Consider the following 18,592-nt stretch of genomic DNA (forward strand, 5'->3'; position numbering starts at 1 on the left):
TGCTCCTGTACAAGAACTTTTAGATTCAAAGTCACAAAAGGATCTTTTCCTTTTGTACTGAAGTCTCTATAAGCTGTCAGTAGTACCAGAACTTATATCTAGCAAATAAATAACAAAATCATTCCCAGTGTGATCTCCAGCTCCTGCCTCTCCCCCAGCTCTGAGCTGCCTGTGGCTCCTTCCCCCTTTCTCCTTGGAAGACTTTGCTGTAGGTGAAACGAGCTGTGCAATTTTGGGGTATTTGCATATTTCTCATTTAGGAAAAAAAGGCCGTTTTGTCGGGTTTGATGGCTGAGGAAAATCGCCTGTGTGGAAATGGAAACCAATTTCAGGGTGAGTGATTGGAGCTTTCTGCAGAGGTTGCAGGTCATCCCCGTGCCTTCCAGTGCCTTCACCCCCGATTTCCCTGCCCTGGGGCAGGAGGTGCTGCTGCTTCCACCCCTGGGAGGTTGTCACTGGTGCCACTGAGCTGAGCAGAACGTTTTTTTAAGGTGTTCAAATCACCAAAAAAAACGATGCCTCCCCGTTTTGGTTCTTTTTTTAAGGACTACAAATATTACAGGGCTGACTGGTTTCTTTAGGACTGACCAAAGGGTTCAAGAAAAATCAGAGCTTTTCCAAATCCAGTCAGGTCTGCTGGAGCAATAGTGGAGTGGAGGGAAGATGAGCATGTCAGTGCTGGAAGCTGAGCTATTTGTATCCCAGAGGGATGAATATGCTGATCCTTGGGAGGCCTCCAAAGCCAGCAATGCAGAAGAAGACATGCCTATTTATTTCCCTTGCTGGAGCCATAGTCACACTCCTGTGAACTGATTTATAATTCAATCTGTGTCTATTTGTTTCTCGACAGAAGAGGATGAAATAATAGCAAGTTTTCTTTATAGGCAGGAATGGATGGCTGTGGCTTACCAGGAGTGTAAACTGGGCAGGATTTGGGATGTTTGGGATAAATGATGCTGCTGCTGTGTGAAACCAAATCCCAGAGTCCTGGAGGTAGTCCCAGGTTGTTCTGCTCTCTCAAGAAGTACAACAGGGCAGATTTTTCTTGTTGCTAACAGCAGGAGACAGTGGAAGTGGGATTATTTAAAACTGGCCTGGATCCTGTGAATCACAACCTGTTCTGAGGGGGGTTGTGTTTGGAAGTGGGGGTCCTTGATGGCTTTGTGCTTTACTGGATGGGGGTGTGATGTACAGCAAGTCACCAGCTCCCTCAGAGCTCCAGTTCAGCTGATCAGAGGAAGGACCATCTTCAATCACAGGGTCAGGATTTCATCCCTCAGAACAGCAAATCCTTCTCTGCCTTATTCTGCTACGTGTCACAGGAGGGAATTTGACCTGTGAGTTATCTCTGCATAAATCTGAGCGTTCCATGGTTAATTAGGGAACTGGAAACAAAGTGAATCAAACCATTTCTCTTATCTTTTCTGCCTCCCACTGCACCTCCCATCTTTTCTGAACTTTCTCAAGTACAAGGGACAAGCAGGTCGAGAATGGGAAGAAAATTAGAAGCACTTGGCCTGGTGCCTGCCTTTACACTGTGTTGATTAGGTTTTAATTGGCAATTCTTGTCTGTAATATAAGATAATGGCAGAGATTTCCAGGAATAGTTGTAGAATAGGAAGAAAAGACACATCTGAGTTCTACTGGAGGAGTTTAATTAAAGTCTTTATAAAGTGCAACAGATGGTGCTTTGCTAGTTGGGAAGGGAGGCGTGAGGCCCCTCTGTAGACATTCCATGATGGTCAGAGCTTCTCCTGCCTCCTGTTGTCCATAACCTTCACCAGTGGACTTGAACAGCTCAAGGATAACATGCACTTCATGTTCTGGTCCAAATTATGAAGGTCTTGTTCAGGAGGTGAAGTCAGGCAGCCCCAGAGTGACATTCCTTGTGTGTGTGTGTGGCAGGACTGCCCATCCCAACAGGAGCTTTGCTTTCACTGAGCTCTGCAGTTGCCCTCAGCTCCTTCCAGAAGGGCTTCCAGAAGTGAGCAGGCACATCAGGAGCTGCACAGGTTTCTCCACAGACACTCCTGTGGGATGGAGGAATGAGCATCTCTTTGTGTTTTGGGCAGTGGTGCTCCCCAGTCAATTCTGTGTGACCCAACAACCTGCCTTGGACTGGAATTCTGTCAGTGGGAAACTGGCACAGGGAGACCATTCACAGGGGCCTGGAGTGCCAGGGCAGGGGGGAATGGCTTCAAACTGACAGAGAGAAGGTTTAGACTGGATATTAGGAAGAAATCCTTCCCTGGGAGGGTGGGGAAGGACAGGAACAGGTTGCCCAGAGAAGCTGTGGCTGCCCCATCCCTGGAAGTGTCCAAGGCCAGGTTGGAGGGGGCTTGGAGCAACCTGGGCTGGTGGAAGGTGTCCCTGCCCATGGCAGGGGCTGGAACTGATCTTTGAGGTCCTTTCCAAAACAAACCATTCTGTGATCCTGTAAAACTTGGAAGCAATCCCCCCCCCCCCCCCCCCCCCAGTGCCCAGCACTGCTGCAGCTTTGATAACATCCAGCCTGTGCATCATCAAAGGGTTACCTTGGGAAAGGAAAAACTAATGCACAGTGAACATTACAAGGGAGAATCCTGCTTTAGAAAGAGTTTGTCTGCGTTTTCAGATTCCAGCAAAGCCCCTAAAATTGCAAAACAAATAGCTGGCAAACAGGGAATATTTCACCTGGGTGTTGAAGACAAAAAAGCCATTTGTGACCCTACAGGGTGAACTTGCTGGGCAGTTGGACAGATCCGGGAGATGATAAGTGTGTTTTCAAGCCTCCTGCCCCGCGGATGCTCGAAGGAAGGGGGCCATTATCTCCCGCTTAGGTGAGTTTTCTCACGTTTTAGCCTCTGCAGTGCTGCTGCGGGGGGGTTTCCATGGGATTAACTCCTCGTCCATCCCCTCTCCCAGCAGCTCGGTGTGGGCTGGGCTGGGCAGCGCTTACCTGGGAGGGATCGGGTTACCCCGAGATCCGACAAAGGCAGCGTCGGGTGCTCAAGAAGCGTTTTAAACATAAGCTCTGAGCTTTTTCTTTTTTTTTTTTTTTTAAGACCTGTTGACAAGCTCCCATGGCTCGTGCTTTGAGTTGGCTCGTTGTGTTCTGTAGCCTCAGGATCTTCCTGAGAGGTGAGTGGGAAACTTTCTTGTACGGGCAGAATTCTTTATAGCTTTTTGTTTGTTTAGTTTGTTTTTAATTGGTGCTGATGCAGTTACCTTCTCAGAGCTGTAAGGCATTAAAGATGGCACTTGTTCAGCTCATTCTGGTCATAAACTCTGGCTGCACCATCTTTTTTATGCACAGTCTTTCTCTCCTTCAGGAGAAGGTGAGGGATGCATTCAGCAAGAGGTTTTAATTTACTAAAGAAAGAAAGAAAAAAAAAGAACATCTCAGTGTGTTCAGGTAACAATAATTAACACCAAGGTGCTTATTGGGGTGTGGAACAAAGGGAAACAAAGCCTGGAAGTCTCTTCCCCACCCTGCACACTCAGGTTTCCTTGCTCAGGCACTTTTGTGAGGAACTTCATGTGAAATCCTCGTGGTTGCCATAGTGAAGCTCACTTTTAAAAAAACAAAGGAATTCAGTCGGACAGTTTCGTACCAGAATCTAAATCTGATGGTGGGAAGTGCAAAAAGGGAAATAACTCAGTGTTTGTTCAATTCTTTAGGTTCAGGTTTTGGGTACCTTGTTCTTTGTCAAGGATTTATCACCATCCTCTTGTAGAACATGAAGTCAAGAGACTTTCTAAGGAGGAGGGAGAGAAATCTGCCTTTACTGTGTGGACTGAAGAGCTGAAGCAGAGAAAGAAGCAGAATCTTGGTTGAAGTTATGAAATTACACAACAGTGCAGCACCTCCTTCACCCCTTGGCTCTTCCCATCTGAGCTGCTTTCACTCTCTTGAAAACTGAGTTTTTCAGCCTTCTGGCAAACAGAATATAAGCTTTTCTGAAGCTGATAAAGACATGGAAAAGGCTCTCTGCTGCTTACAGAGGGCAGATGGTTTAGTTTGATAAAGTGTCTAAAAACTGGGATTTCCCCCAGAATTTTGTGCTCAGAATATTTACCTAGAAATCTTAAAGGAACAGGTTTCAATTCTGGAAGAGGAACCTTTACTTAATTTTAACCACCAAAACTTGAGAATGAGTGTGATAACTGGCAGGGCAATAGTGATATTCCACCATGGTGTAATAATAACTGGCCATTTAGCTTGAAGTCTTGATGTTTGTTCATTGTACCTTAGATTTATTTCTTTTTCTTCCTTCCAGGGGCCTCTTCCTCCTCAGCAGGTTGCAGCATGGACTGCCAGAGCCACTGTGTCATAGACTGCAGGCAGGGACATTATTACACAGCTGGAAACTGCCTGGAGTGTCCAACAGGTTTCTAGTGAGTCCCCTTCCTTCCCTCCTGCTCAGCACTTACACTCCTGAAACTAGAAAGTTAAAAATTTGGGACATTTCACGTTCAGAAAATTCTGAGAGTTATCTCCTACTGTATCTTATCAGGGGGTGAGGCACAAAAAACCCCCCACATGGTGTCATTTCTTACATATGAATACTCAGCTGGTCAGGAAAAGCACTGTCTGATTTAAAATGCTGTGCAGGGCTTTCTGCACTTTTGAAGGAGGGCAGATGTGGTTGTATCCAACCTAAATGTTTCTGTGATTCCATGACAGCAGAGTTCTCAGGCACAGTCTCAAAGCAGGTTATGGAAGACAGGTTTTGTACTAACTGAGTTCAGGCTGCCACATCTTCTATCACAGATTCTGTCCTTGTGTGTGCAGTCCAAGTGATGCTCCTTGAACTCCTGCATGTCCTTTACAACCCCCTGAGGTTCTGGAAAACTCTGATTCACAAATCCATATTTCTGTGGCCAAAACCATTTGTCTGAGCAGTGGGTGAGGGGGGGGTGTGTTCCTGTGTTTAAACAACACCCATCCTGGCTGATTTGGGATGGAATTTCAAAGAAATTAAAGAACGTAATTTTATAACTTCCCTATTTTTGATCCAGCTGCCCTGGAGGTCAAGCAGCTCCAAGGAAATGCCCACTGGGAACTGCCAATGAGCTGACTGCTCAAGGAAACATCACAGCCTGCCAGGTGAGCTGAGGGACAGGGCAGGAGAGCAGGAGGTGAAATAGTGCTTCTTACACCTACTCTGAATTATTTGATTTCAGGCTTCTTCCAGAATTTTGAAGTCTGCTTTGAAAGTTTTTCAGGAAGCTCCTGCCCTGTTTTTGTCTCTGATTTGGCTCAGGGAAAGCAGGTTGTCCCTCCAGGTATCCGTGCATTGCTCCTGGCAGGAAAAACCACACGTGGGGAACTCTCAGGAGCACACAGGGCAGATATTGAGAATGATCCAGGACCTTTTCTTCCTGGCACTGGAGCTGAGGATGCCTGGAGTTGGTGTCTCACATGGGTCCTGTGGTGTCCCTGCAGGTTTGTCCTGATGGGTATCTCAGCCTGGAGAGCAGAGCTGGCTGCAGAGCATGTCCTGAGGGATATTCCTGTGATCCACACACTGGTGTCCAGAGGAGCTGTGGGCCTGGCCAGTACTCTCCAGAGGGAGAGCTGGAGTGTCAGGAATGTCCAGAGAGATTCATCTGCCCAGATGGACAGAGCAGACAGGTACAGAACCAGCATGTTCTGCTCCAAGGGTAAAATTGTCATTCCTCTGCACTTGCAGGGCCTGAACATGAAGGTCTTGTCAAGCAGGGACAGACTCCCTGAGTTTAATGGTACAATATGGATCTTGCCTCATCAAAGAGAAGCATTCCAAACACTTCAGTGGTGTAGTAGGTCTCAGACCTTCAGAGAATACCCTGAGCTGGAAGGGACCCATCAGGATCATCCAGTCCAACCCCTGGCCCTGCACAGACACCCCAACAATCCCACCCTGTCCCTCAGAGCATTGTCCAAACCCCCCTTTGAGCTCTGGCAGCCCTGGGGATGTGACCAAACCCTGGGGAGCCTGGTCAGTGCCAACCACCCTCTGGGGGAAGAGCCTTGTCCCGGTACAAGTGGCCTCTTTTAAAAGAAATAAACACTTTTCCTCTAAATTCTGACAATGTTATTGCTCAGCTTATCTGCCACCTTGAACACCTTCAGCTGAGGGCTCAAAGCTGGGACTTGGAGGCACCATTTCTCCTTCTAGAAATCGTCCCTGGGGAATAGAGGGGAAGCAGTACTGGGAAGGGAGAAGGCAGAATTCAGTAGTGGGCTTTTTCCTGGCTCAGGCCTCCCTGGGAAGGGGCAAAAGTGGTCCAAATTAGACCTCCTGGTGCTATGAATTTGTGGGTTTTTTCCCCCTCAGCACTGCTTGGCTGGTCTCTGTGTCACCTGCACTCCTGGATCCTCCTCAGCTGAAGCCCCTCTGCCTTGCCAGCCCTGCCCAGCAGGTAAGTGCAGCTCACAGGCACCTTTTGCAGGCATTAAAACCTAGAACTTGGACTGAAATGACACTTGGCTCTGTTAAAACTTACCACTATTGGGGCAGAGAGAGGCTCCTTGGGTCACAGTCCAACTGGAGGTTAAAACTGGTTCCTGAGATAAAGCAGCTGCTGTTCAGAGGAACTCACGAAGAGAAGGGAATGGAAGTGAGAGAACACCAGGAATTGCCCTGGATTTGTGGGACAGGTGCAGCTGGTGCAGCCCTGGGATGGAAAGCAGGGTGTGTGAACGTGCAGATGTTGCTGAGCAACGAGGGGAGCTCCTGCTTTCTGTCCTCCACAGAAAGCAGCTCCCTCATGCTCTGATTTTTAACTGATCATCTGTAAAATTGATTCACACACACTTACAGCTTTCTCCACTTCAGGCCCCCGATTCACTGGCTATCACAAGAACCCATTTCTAGTGAGAGCTGTAGGCATTAGGAATCAAATAGGGGAACACTGATTTTCTTACCTAATTTCTCTTTCTGCTTGACACTCTCAAAGAAATCCAAATAAGCCCATGTTTAGGAAATTGCAGTGTGCTGTTGGAGGTGTCACTGAGGTGCTGAATTAGGCAGCAGGGGAATAGACTAAGAGGTTTTTGTTGCAAAACCATTACATTTTGGAATTATGGCTCACTTCAGTGAGAGTGCAGGATAAGCCTTTCAGAACTCTGGCTATTTGGTGTAGTTTCCCCATAAAGAGAGAGTTTCCTGCAGCATTAAAATCCTGGCATGTTCCTTGTACATCCCAGAGAATAAGCCCAGTGAGGATTTGGTAGTCCAAGGGCAGCTTTTTTGCTGCTTGTTTTCTCTGATAAATTGTGGTTTGGTGTCCCCCAGAACCCTCCACATAAATCATGTCCCATTCTCCAATAAGGCCCTTGCTAATAGAGTTTTGGTGCTGCAAGTAGCACCAATATTGCAAATAATTCCCTCCACATACCTCAGATTTTAATTCACAGTTCCTAACCCACCTGACCCCTTGCAGAAAGGCTTTAAGGGGGGGTGTGGTGTAGCTGGCAGCCTGTGAAAGGGTGATGTTCTGCATGGGAAGGTGGTTTCATCAGCAGCTCCAGGTTGATGAAACCTCCTGCAGAGTCACTGAGCTCAGTAACTTGATTCTTCTGTCTGTAATTAGAATCCCTCTTATTAAATAATGAAGATTTCCTGTACTCTGGGTACCTGTTGTCCAGCAGAAGGAGAAATGGAGCAACTAAAGAGATCATGTAGACCAAGATCTCAGGAGTTCATGGCTATAATACAGGGATAAGAGAATAGAATAGAGGATTTCTGTTATTTCCAGTGCCTGGGATTTTTGGTACAGAGTATCCCATGCTGGAACTAAATGCTTCAGTGTTAGAATTAGTCCCACTTGTGTTCTTAAATCTAAGTTCCCCAGCCCAGCTGCAAAGCCCTTAGATAAGGAATTTGAATCCCATCACAAGCAGCAGAGGCCTGAGATTCCCAGCATTCTTTTTCATGGTTTGACTGACTTTAATTATATATAATCTTTGTATTTAGTGCTGCCTGTGTGAGCAGAGTGTCATTGCTATGCTGGGACATAGCAATGGATTTCAGCATTCACAAGCCACAGTTAAGTCCTCCTTTCTTTCTCTTTTTACCCCTCAAATATCCATCTGGAGTTTAGTAAACCATTTGATTATCAAGTTCTACAAAACCTTACTTAATTAATTCGAGGTGGATGTGAGCATTGCATCTCTCAGGAGGATTTTAAATGAAAGGTGGTGTACTGAACTGGGGAGAGCAATGTGGCCCTTAGAGCAGGGGCAGGAACACCTCAGCTGATCCATAATCCCCATGATCTTGGAGAGAGCAGAAAGAGAGAACAATTAACTCTAATGATGCTAATAAAACTAAGCAATTTAACTTGAAATTTCATGGTACGTTTTGGATTTTAAGATGTCGCGGTGTGTCAAATGTTGGAATTTTCTCAGTTTTACCAAAAGGAAGAAGCACTTTTCAGGCAGGGGGAGTCTGAGTTGTTCAGAATGTCACTTCTGAGCCACGTGGTAGGATTTTTTTTTGATTCTCCACAGGTCATTTCTGTCCTGATGGCCTCGAAGTCCCTCCATGCCCACCTGGGAGCTTCAAGCCCAAAGAGGGACTTGACACATCCAGCAGCAGCTCCTCGTTCTTGCCAGGTCTGTGTCATAAAAGATCCATTTTGGGTGGTGAGAGGACTAATTCTCACTGTTAAATCCCTCCTTTTGAAGGGTCTGGCAGTTACATTCTTATTTCCTGGGCTCTGGCTCGGGGAGACCTAAAGCTCTGGATGAAAGGAACACCCGTGGGATTTCTCTGAGTCACCAGATTGGTGGTGAAGTGATATCTCCCTATGTAGAGACTTCAGAGAGGTTGCAGTGGAAGGAAAAGGTGATTATTGTACTTTTAGCAGGACAGAAAACCAAGGAGCAGCCTGAAAGGATGTGCTGAAGTCACCCAGCAGGTCACCTGTGCAGCCAGAGTCAGAGCCTGGCCTGTTAAAGCTCATTCAGCTGTGCCAGCTTTGCATGGGAGACACTTTTTTAACACTATTAGTCAACTTTCACAGCACATCTCCTCACTCAGACTCATTTTCAAGCTCTCTTATGAGTGGGAACAGAGGAGTAACACACTTAAAGTAAGTTTTCCACAGGTTTCCTTTGGGGAAGGGGTTCTTTATTCGGGTTTGAATCAATGCCAACATCCTCAACCCATTCTTGCAGCCAGGGGAAATGAGGGTACAGATTAGGGGAAACTTTGATATTTTAACAGTGAAAAAGCACTGGAATTTGTGCCTTTAGAAGCTGGAGAAGCCCTGCCCTTAAGAGTTTAAAAGTGCCAAGCAGATGAAAGAGTGTGTGAGGTTCTGAAAGGCAGGAAAGGCAGGAGGCACAAGGCTCCCACAGACTTCCAGCTGTGCTGTTTCCTTCTAAATATTTTTGTTTTGGTTTCGTTTTCTAAATCAGTAGAACTTTGTTTTGTATACAGTGGGGGCTGAGTCATCCTCGTGACTGGGAAACTTGGAAAACAACTAGATTTTGCAATTTAGTAATGGTGGAAATGATTTTAAAGGACAGAATAACAGAGGTTTGTTAGTTTTCTCTGGTACTGAATCTTTGCTTAGACGTGGAAGGGGAAACCTGGCTTTCTGTTGCAATAATCACATGTGGCTGAGGCTGGTTTTGAGCACTTCAGACTGTCTTAGTGCCTCTCACAATGGTTTAAAAATGCCTCTAAAAGTGCTGCACAAATATGAAAATAGAGGGAGATTCAGGGAATGAGCTCAATTCACTAAAATAAACCTTGGCCCAAGCCCAGAGTGTTTTATCCAGGGTCACAAATCACCAGGAGCAGAAACCTGGAGTTCAGGTGCTCAGCTTCCCTTTGTGTCTACTGGATTATTCCCCTCATGTGCTAAGAAAATAATTATCCCTTTCAAATCAATCCATATCTTTTTCTCTCAGATAATTTCTTTTCTAGCAAATGACTCAGCTGCTAAAGTGCCTTGACTGTTGAATGGTATTTTTTTACTCACCAGCACACTCTAAGAAATCACTGCCTTCCACCCACTTCTGAAATTAAACCCAGAAGTGCATTTCCCTGGTGCAGCAAGGAGCAAACCTCACATCTCATCAAGACAGCAGAATTCAAGAGACAGGGCCCATGGCATCTGAAAAAAAAACCAAACCAAAACCATGGTAGGATCTGCAAAGTAAATTAGAGTTTAAAAACTCTTTGGGTTTAATAATGTAAGCTGTGCTGCTGTGCCTGTATAATGATGTTGTCATCTCTCCTTGGGAACACTTGGCAAAGGTGGGATAATGGTGTAAAATAGGCAGGAGACATGGGAATAAACTCTGACAAGCCAGAGGATGTTTCAAACCCGCTTCCATGAGGGAGATGGTGGCTTGGGTGGTGTCAGCCCGTGTCCACCCTCGGCACTGCTGGGGCTTCAGTGGGATACACTTATTTCTCAGTGAAACCAGGTGTGTCTGGGTCACACTGGTTGCACAGCAGGTCCAGGGGCCAGCCTGGCCCTGGAAAATAGATAATATGCTTAGGTTAGAGATGGTATGCTTAGGTTGGCCAGAGAAGATGTGATTCCCCATCCCTGGAAGTGTCCAAGGCCAGGTTGGACGGGGCTTGGAGCAACCTGGGCTCGTGGAAGGTGTCCCTGCCCATGGCAGGGGGTGGAACTGGGTGACTTTTAAGGCCCTTTCCAACCCAAACCATCCTGGGATTCTCTGCTGTAAATCTGTCCCCTCACTGATCTCATTGAAGTGTCCAGAAAGCCACACTATTAATTGTGTTTTGAACATTGTCAGAAAGTGTCAAGAAATGGACATTTTCTGTCCCTGTAGCCTTGTGGGATGGATTCAGGTTATGTAAAAAAGCAGTCCCTCTGGGTTTGCTGGGGCTGCAGATCCACATCAGGAAGCTTTTGTCAGCTTAAGGGAGTTTTGAATGAGTCCCACAGCTCGGCCCCCTCAGGTGTGTTGATTCAGCTGCTGTGCTCAGAGCTGGGGGATTTTACAGTCTGAAGAAATTCAAATGCTGTCCTACTGAGGCTTTTGAACCTTGTGTTCATCTGGGCTGTGCAGAGTGAACATAAGGAGGAAATAATGAGATTTTCCTGAGGGGTGGGAAGGAGCAAGTGGGTGGAAGAAGAGGCAGAGATGACACTTAAACTCACTTTGCACCCTGAGGAATCCTAATCTGTGCTTGTGCCTTCCACGTGGGGAGGGGGAAGCCCAGATCTTAATGAATCCTGATATTTTTTGGGTGCTGTATGGCTCTATTCCAGCCTGCAGAGGCTGGAACATCTCCTTGACAAGCATTTGGAAGGCAGCAGGGGTCCATCCTGGAAGTTCCCCAGGGAACAGCCATCCTCAGCCAGTTTTGCCTTCCCCTGGAATTGCTCTGTTTGCTTTGTTTGTTGTTAAAAAGCAACCACTGCTGTGCTAAGTTTGAGTTTTCCTTTTCACCCAAGTTAAACATTTGGGAACACTTTGTAATGAAATGCATTTTGTGAACACGGGAACACCAGTAAGGGATTGTTGCTTTATGATGTATTGATCTCACTGATGTTCCTTCAGGTTACAGTACAAGCTCCTTGTGTTTAACACGTGGGGTTTTAGGGATGATCACAGATTGAACTGGTATCCCTGTGTTTGTGCTGAGTGTCTCCAGCCTGCAAAACCCCTTCATCTCCCTGTATTCAGGATGCAAACGTGGAAACAGCTCAGCTTTCATGGAAACCCCAGGCTCCCTTACAACTGAGCCCCAGGCACACCGTGATTATTAAATATACCTGCAGCAGAGGGTGTTTCCAGGCTGAGGTTTCTGTTTATTTTTTAATGTATCTCGTTTTTATCTGAACTCAGAACATGGAACAGATGGTTTTACAGCTTCCATGAGCCACTAACACTCAGCTAATCCAATACCACCACCTCCTGGCTTGGCAGGAACCTTATTCCTGCTGTGAGTGAACCTCCACCAAAATTCCTACAGAGCCACAGAATATTCTGAGTTGGAAGCACATCGGTGAAAGCAAATGGACCACATTTTGTAGGACCCTCTGACCTCAGCAGGTCATGATCCCTCTGTGACCTCAAACATCTTCTCTGCCTTTAGGAGCTGGGCTGTGTTTGAAGTGCCCTGCTGGGTATTTCTGTCCTGCTGGAGCCACTTTTCCAGTCCCGTGCCAGCCAGGGACGTACAATCCTCTCCAAGGACAGGATGAGGCCTCGGATTGCAGAGCCTGCCCGGCAGGGAGGGCTTGTACCCAGGCTGGCTTAGCCCAGCCTGACTCAGAGTGCTCACCAGGGTAAGCTTGGCTTGTCTTTTGTCCTTCTCTGTCTGTCTGGGCATATATTTCACCTCCACAGTTTCAGTTTGTGAAGGGAAGTGGCTCCTCTTCTGTGTCAAGACTTTATTGCATTTCTAGTGTGACAGAGACTGTTCAGGGGGAAGGGACCACAGAACAGGTGGTAAAAACAGCCAAGAACGAAGCCAGGCCACACATCCCCAGCCATGAACAACGTGACCTGGCTGAATAACCCACTTTTCTCTTGGTGAAAGGTTTCTGGCACAACCAGCCTGTTCCCAGTGTTCCACTGTCAGTATTTCTGTGTTGCTGGTGCTCTGTGTTCCTCTCAGCCGTGGTGGCTTTTCCCCACCTACTTCATCCTGATATTTTGGCAGAGCACTGACTTTTATTCCTTCTTGCATCAACCCCTGTGTCCCAGCTGCCCTGCTGTGTTTTCAGGTACGTGTGCCCCGTGGGATCATCCAGCCCTCACTCTCCCAGCAATGCCTGTCCTCCAGGAACACTTGGCAACGACTTCGACCTCTTTTCCAAGTCCCAGTGTGAGCCGTGCCCTGCAGGATTTGTCTGTGGGAGAGGTGTGTGGCCTCAGCACAAAGTGAGCTCTGGTTTTTGGGGGTATCCCAGAGCAGGTCAGTGAGGTATCACAACGATGGGAAATAGGGAAAAGTTGCCCTTTAGTGACTGCAGAGATTGCAATAACTGGGTAAGTTAATTTTACTCTGAATTTTTCTCTTTATGCCATCCATGGTAACTGCTTTAACTTCATGACTTCAAAACTGCAGTCTTCAGTTTATTTCATTTCTATTTATATTAAAATTTTAATATGTTAATAATTTTACTTTTAATATTATTTATATTAAGTTATATTTATTATTTCACAGTTTTCAGCTTACTGTTGGGTGAAACCTTCACTTAAATGTCTCTACAGGGCATGGTGCAGGATCCTTGAGTCGATGAATAATTGCTTTAGTAACTGGTCCTGTGACAGAACAACCTCTCCTCAACAGAGGGAGAAATTATTGTTATGCTTTAAATTGTTATTATGCTTTAATTATTGTTCTGTTTCAAATAAAGGGAAGAGATTGCCATTATCCCAGGAAGTATTGCTATTTTAAATAGAGGGAAGGCACAAACTGGTTTGCGTGAAGCCAACGTGGAATTGCTGCTCTGGTGTCTGCAGGCACAGGGGGCAAGCAGAGACCCCCCACCCCGTGCCCGGTTGGTCACTTCTGCCCCCCTGGCACCAAGCACCCGACCCAGCACAAGTGTGCCCCGGGCACCTGGAGCAACAGCAGCGGGCTGGCATCGGCTCAGGAGTGTCTGCCCTGCCCCGCGGGCTGGTTCTGTGTGGGAGGAGCCCGAGTGCCCAGCGGGATGTGCAGCTCGGGGCACTACTGCCCGCCAGGTGAGGAGCTTTGGGCACTACTGCCCGCCAGGTGAGGAGAGCTCAGGGCACTACTGCCCGCCAGGTGAGGAGAGCTCAGGGCACTACTGCCCGCCAGGTGAGGAGAGCTCGGGGCACTACTGCCCGCCAGGTGAGGAGAGCTCAGGGCACTACTGCCCGCCAGGTGAGGAGAGCTCGGGGCACTACTGCCCGCCAGGTGAGGAGAGCTCAGGGCACTACTGCCCGCCAGGTGAGGAGAGCTCAGGGCACTACTGCCCGCCAGGTGAGGAGAGCTCGGGGCACTACTGCCCGCCAGGTGAGGAGCTTTGGGCAGCCAGGGAGGGGATGGCTTCGTTCCTGGGTTCGTTCCTGGCTTTGGGAATTTGGAGGGCTCTGATAAAATCACAAGTGGCTTTGTGAGAGTGTTTTTGGCACCAATGTGTTCTGGTGGGGAGTTGGATAGCAAACTGTCCCTTCTGTATAGCCAGCATTTTATACTATTATTTTTTATTATATACTATTATTATATAGATAATATTTATTATATGTTATATAATTTTCTAATTTATCTTATATACTCTTATTGGCATATTTTCTATTGTATACCATTATATTATTATTATAGATAGATAATATTTATATATTATAGAACTTTTTAATTTACATTATGTACTATTATTGGCATATTTTCTATTTATATTGTATACCATTATTATATACTATTTACAGTATATACTATTTACAGTATATACTATTTATATTATAGATTTATAGATTATATAAATATGTATTACATATACTATTATTATATACTATACTTTATACTATATATTTTATGTTTTATAAAATACTGTTAGATATTTGTATTATATTTTATATTATATACTGTTTCTATTATATATAACATGTCTATTATATACTATTATTTAGTTATTTAAATATTAATTAAACCTATTTAATTATTATAATATATACTATTATTTTATATATATGTGTATATATGTATATATATGTACATGTGTATATATATGTATATATGTATGTATATATATATGTACATGTGTATATATGTGTATATATGTGTATATATTTGTGTGTATATATATGTATATATATATGTGTGTATATATATGTAACTGGGCACACTTGTGTCATTTTTTTCCCTTTAATTTGCAAAGAACTGAAATGCCCAATCGAGTGTGTGGCACAAGCACGAGTCTAATTTTGAATCTTTCTGCAATAGTTGCTAAATGTCGATTTATTTATTTATTTTATTTTTTGTTATTCTCAGAACTGTGCATGATTTATTTTGTTTTTAACATATAAATACATATTTACAAGCAAATCACGTGGCCAATAGCAATAAAAACCAGGAGGCCTCGCTGCCTTCCTTTATCAAGGCTGTGTTAAGAACGAGGATGGTTCTCTCCTCTCTGTTTTTTTTTGGGAAGGTTCGTGGAGGGGCACCCAGTTCCCCTGCCCTGCAGGCACCTACAGCACCCGCCTGGGCAATGGCAGGGGGGAAGATTGTCCTGCCTGCCCTGCAGGGGCTTTCTGCCCCCCTGGCACCTCCAAACCAGTGCTCTGCCCACTGTAAGTGCAGCACACGTGCAGGTACAAAAGCAAACATCCCTCTGTGCCTGTAATTCATATTGAAATGCTGAAGATTCCTTTTGCTTGTGCTGGGACTGGGTGGGCCGGGCAAGTTTTGTCTGGGTCAGGCAGTTTCCTGCTGCAGAAATAGCCCATTTTTCTGCTCAAACCCCCCCAAATTCGGGCTGGAGGTTGTGCTGAGCTTCCCCTGCCGCCTTGGCTGCTGTTTGTGACCGTGTCTGTGTCGTGTTCTCCCCTGCAGAGGCTCCTATCGCTCGGCACGGGGGGCACAGGGGGCTGCAGACTGCACCCCCTGCCCGGGGGGGTACCACTGCCCCCAGCCTGGCACCGTCACCCCGAGGACCTGCGGGGCTGGGAACTTCTCAGTAAGCAGCAATGGTTTTATCCTGGCGTCTGCTGGGTGGGTTTTGGCACCAAGGGGAGCTCTGAGGGGAGGCTCTTCTCCTTCTGTGATGGGCCTGGGAATTTGGGGTGATTTGTGCATAGCTTTAAACAGCATTGGCCACTCTGCAAGGAGTTAAAATGCTATTGCAGAGAAACACAGGGAATGTTCCTACATCAACAGGTTTGGAGCTGCTCCAGTCAGCTCCAAAACCACCTATCCAGTGTGAAATCCTGCTTTTGCTGTTATTCCCACCCCAGAGGCTTGAGCTGGCAGTCCCAGTCCATCTGTCCTGCGGGCAGTTGGATACTCCAGGTTCTCATGACACATTTTACCCTGGCAAAAAGGAGCCACCTCCACTTGGCTCCTGCTCAAAAAGGAAGTGTTTGATTGCAATGGAGTTACACCTTTGGGAGGTTAAACAACAGGGGGACAGTGATGGCACAGCCCTTCTCAGAAGCAGATGCTGAGGTCTTTTCTTTGTCGTCTGCCCCAAAACTGTCATGAAGAGTTCTAGTGATGTTTCTAGTGCCACATTTCCCTGTTGATGGCAAGTGGGCTCATCCCTCCTGTCAGAGGACCCTGGTGCCTCCACCAGAGCAGTTTCTCTCACTGCACAAATTTGGGGGCTGTCATGGAACCCTTTGCTGAGACTGGAGGGGAGATAAACGATGTCTGGAGATTTGTGTGTAGCAAAGAGACCCAGATCATTTCTTGTTTGCATTGGAGTTCAGTGTAACAAAGGAAGATGAGGGAATATGTCTGTGTTTCCCCCTGCTCCTGCTGGCAGGGGTTGTTGGATTGACTGTTCTGAGGGTCAGAACCCTTTGCACGGATAATCCACAGGCAGGATGGGACCTGATTCCTGTTTGTGAAGCACAGGCTTTCTTTTTGCAGAGTGGAGGCATGGAATTCCATGCTCTTGCTGTTCAGGGCTTAGAGGGAATTCGAAATGCAAGTCTTTGCGTTACCTGTGGTATTACTGAGCACAGTGGAATGTTTCATAGGAGCAGGGTCTGCTGTAGAGTTGTTTGCATTCATTTCCTTCCTTTTGGACCTCAACACAACCTCACAGATGTGCAGAAGGATTCTTTTGCACTCTAAAAGTGGATCCTTCCCTGTTGCCAGGACCAAGGCTCAGCCTCCTGCCTGCCCTGTCGAGCTGGACACTACTGCTCCAGTGAGCACACCAGCCTGGAGGTGATGCTGCTGCTCATGGTGTGCCCAGCAGGGCTCCTGTGCCCGGGGGGGCAGGCAGATGTCCCAGATCCCACTGAAAATGCCTGTCCACGAGGATACTACTGTCCCCAGGGAGATACTGTGAGTGACTCTGCCCTTGGAATTCACTGTTCACTCCAGCTGTACAGTCACAGTCTGCACTGGGATGTTTTGCTATGGAGAACCTTTCCTAATAGTTTTGTTTTTACTGATTTCTGTACTCTGTGTGTGTTAACAGATCTTAGCAGTATTTGCCCTACATAAAGCTGTTAATAATATCATAACATAAAGCTGTTAATAATATCAGGATAACACTTTCTGAGATGCTGTGTGTGATTATTCTGAATTATTTTCACAGCTTTAGCTGCTGTGGGCTGCAGCAGTCATATCAGGATGTTAAAACCCCATTTTTCTCTTTCCTTTCAAGGGTTTGCATGCCAAGCCTTGCCCCAATGGCACCTTTGGTGAGCAGAGGGGGCTGAGCAGTGCTGAGGAATGCTCACCCTGCCCTGCAGGGAAATACTGCTACACAGATGGGATGGAGCCTCCAGGAATCCCCCACCCTGTAAGTACAGCCCAGATTCTCCCAGCTTTTTACCCCACTGCTGATGGAGCAAGTTGGATGCATGTTTTCTGTCCTTATTTTGCCTCCTGCCTGTCAATGCAGGCTGTGAAAGAGAGTTCAGAGGTCAGGGATTGGTGCTGCTCCTTATCTAATGAGTTTGGGAATCTTTCACTGTGATTGTTTTGCCTCCTCAAATGTTAATAGCTGTTAAAAAAAGAATACTCTATTAAGTGTAAAAAAAAAATGAAGGTGTATTCTTTTCCACATGGATGAATCCATGGTTTTATTGAAGAGCAAGGTGATAACTCTGTCCCAGTTACAGCTCTTCCCCAAGTGTGGGAGAAGAGCATCTTCCACACAACTGTATAGATAAAATGTATAGGGCCTGTCTCAATGACAGGATTTTACCTTAAAACCATCTCAGCTCAAATAATCATCCTACATGGTCAGAATTTTACCGGTAAGACTTTAAATTTCCCTTAATTCTGTTGTGTGGTTTTTTTTTTTATTGCCCCACTTTCTTGCAGTGAAAAAACACCAGGTTATTCAAATTTGAGATAAAAGCCTGAATCTCCCTGTGTTGAATGTGAGCAGATTCCTCTTCCTCAGGCAGGAGGCAGCAAAGCCTGACTGTGTGTTTTGCTTCCCAGACAGGGGATTGCCCACCTGGCTACAACTGCCCTCCAGGGACTGGATTCCCCTTCTCCTTCCCCTGCATGCCAGGCAGCTTCTGGGATAATTCCAGCAGAGAGGGGGAAGATGTTTGCAAACCCAGCCCACCCGGGCACTACTGTGACTCCCCTGCCATGGCAGAGCCCAAACCTTGCCCAGCAGTGAGTTGTTTCCCTTGCTCAGCTGATGGAAGGAGCTGCTGGCTGGGCTCTGTCTACAAGAATGGATTAAGCTGGCTTTGTTTTGCAGGGCTTTTACTGTGTCCAAGGCAGCTCCAAGCCCGAGCCCTGCCCAGAGGGCACCTCCAGTGCCAAGCAGGGGCTGTCTGGACCCTCGGAGTGCAGCCCCTGTGCCCGTGGTTTCTACTGTGCTGCCCCAGGACAGACTGGGCCAACTGGTCCCTGTGAGGCTGGATTTTACTGCCAGGGCAGGGCCCTGACCCCAGTAAGTCCCACTGGCAAGTTTTTCTCCTCCTTATCTAATTGTGCTCTGCTGTGATTTG

The 18,592-nt window shown here is 46.5% G+C and overlaps 1 protein-coding gene across 1 annotated transcript in view; it reads left to right on the plus strand.

Annotated features, from left to right (window-relative positions):
• The first annotated feature begins 2,473 nt into the window (after positions 1-2,473).
• LOC135401845 (SCO-spondin-like) overlaps positions 2,474-18,592 on the plus strand; it is a 55,414-nt gene continuing 39,295 nt past the window's right edge. Inside the window, exons 1-15 of the mRNA XM_064634380.1 lie at positions 2,474-3,120; positions 4,260-4,377; positions 5,002-5,089; positions 5,429-5,617; positions 6,303-6,387; positions 8,480-8,584; positions 12,060-12,252; positions 12,694-12,830; positions 13,436-13,660; positions 15,091-15,232; positions 15,495-15,618; positions 16,764-16,955; positions 17,281-17,418; positions 18,069-18,251; positions 18,340-18,534. Of these exons, the coding sequence (XP_064490450.1) occupies positions 3,063-3,120; positions 4,260-4,377; positions 5,002-5,089; positions 5,429-5,617; positions 6,303-6,387; positions 8,480-8,584; positions 12,060-12,252; positions 12,694-12,830; positions 13,436-13,660; positions 15,091-15,232; positions 15,495-15,618; positions 16,764-16,955; positions 17,281-17,418; positions 18,069-18,251; positions 18,340-18,534 (2,172 nt within the window). The 5' untranslated portion in view covers positions 2,474-3,062. The remainder of the gene's footprint in view (positions 3,121-4,259; positions 4,378-5,001; positions 5,090-5,428; positions 5,618-6,302; positions 6,388-8,479; positions 8,585-12,059; positions 12,253-12,693; positions 12,831-13,435; positions 13,661-15,090; positions 15,233-15,494; positions 15,619-16,763; positions 16,956-17,280; positions 17,419-18,068; positions 18,252-18,339; positions 18,535-18,592) is intronic.

The sequence above is a fragment of the Pseudopipra pipra genome, chromosome 23, assembly GCF_036250125.1.
Source record: "Pseudopipra pipra isolate bDixPip1 chromosome 23, bDixPip1.hap1, whole genome shotgun sequence".
NCBI classification, from domain to species: Eukaryota; Metazoa; Chordata; class Aves; order Passeriformes; family Pipridae; genus Pseudopipra; species Pseudopipra pipra.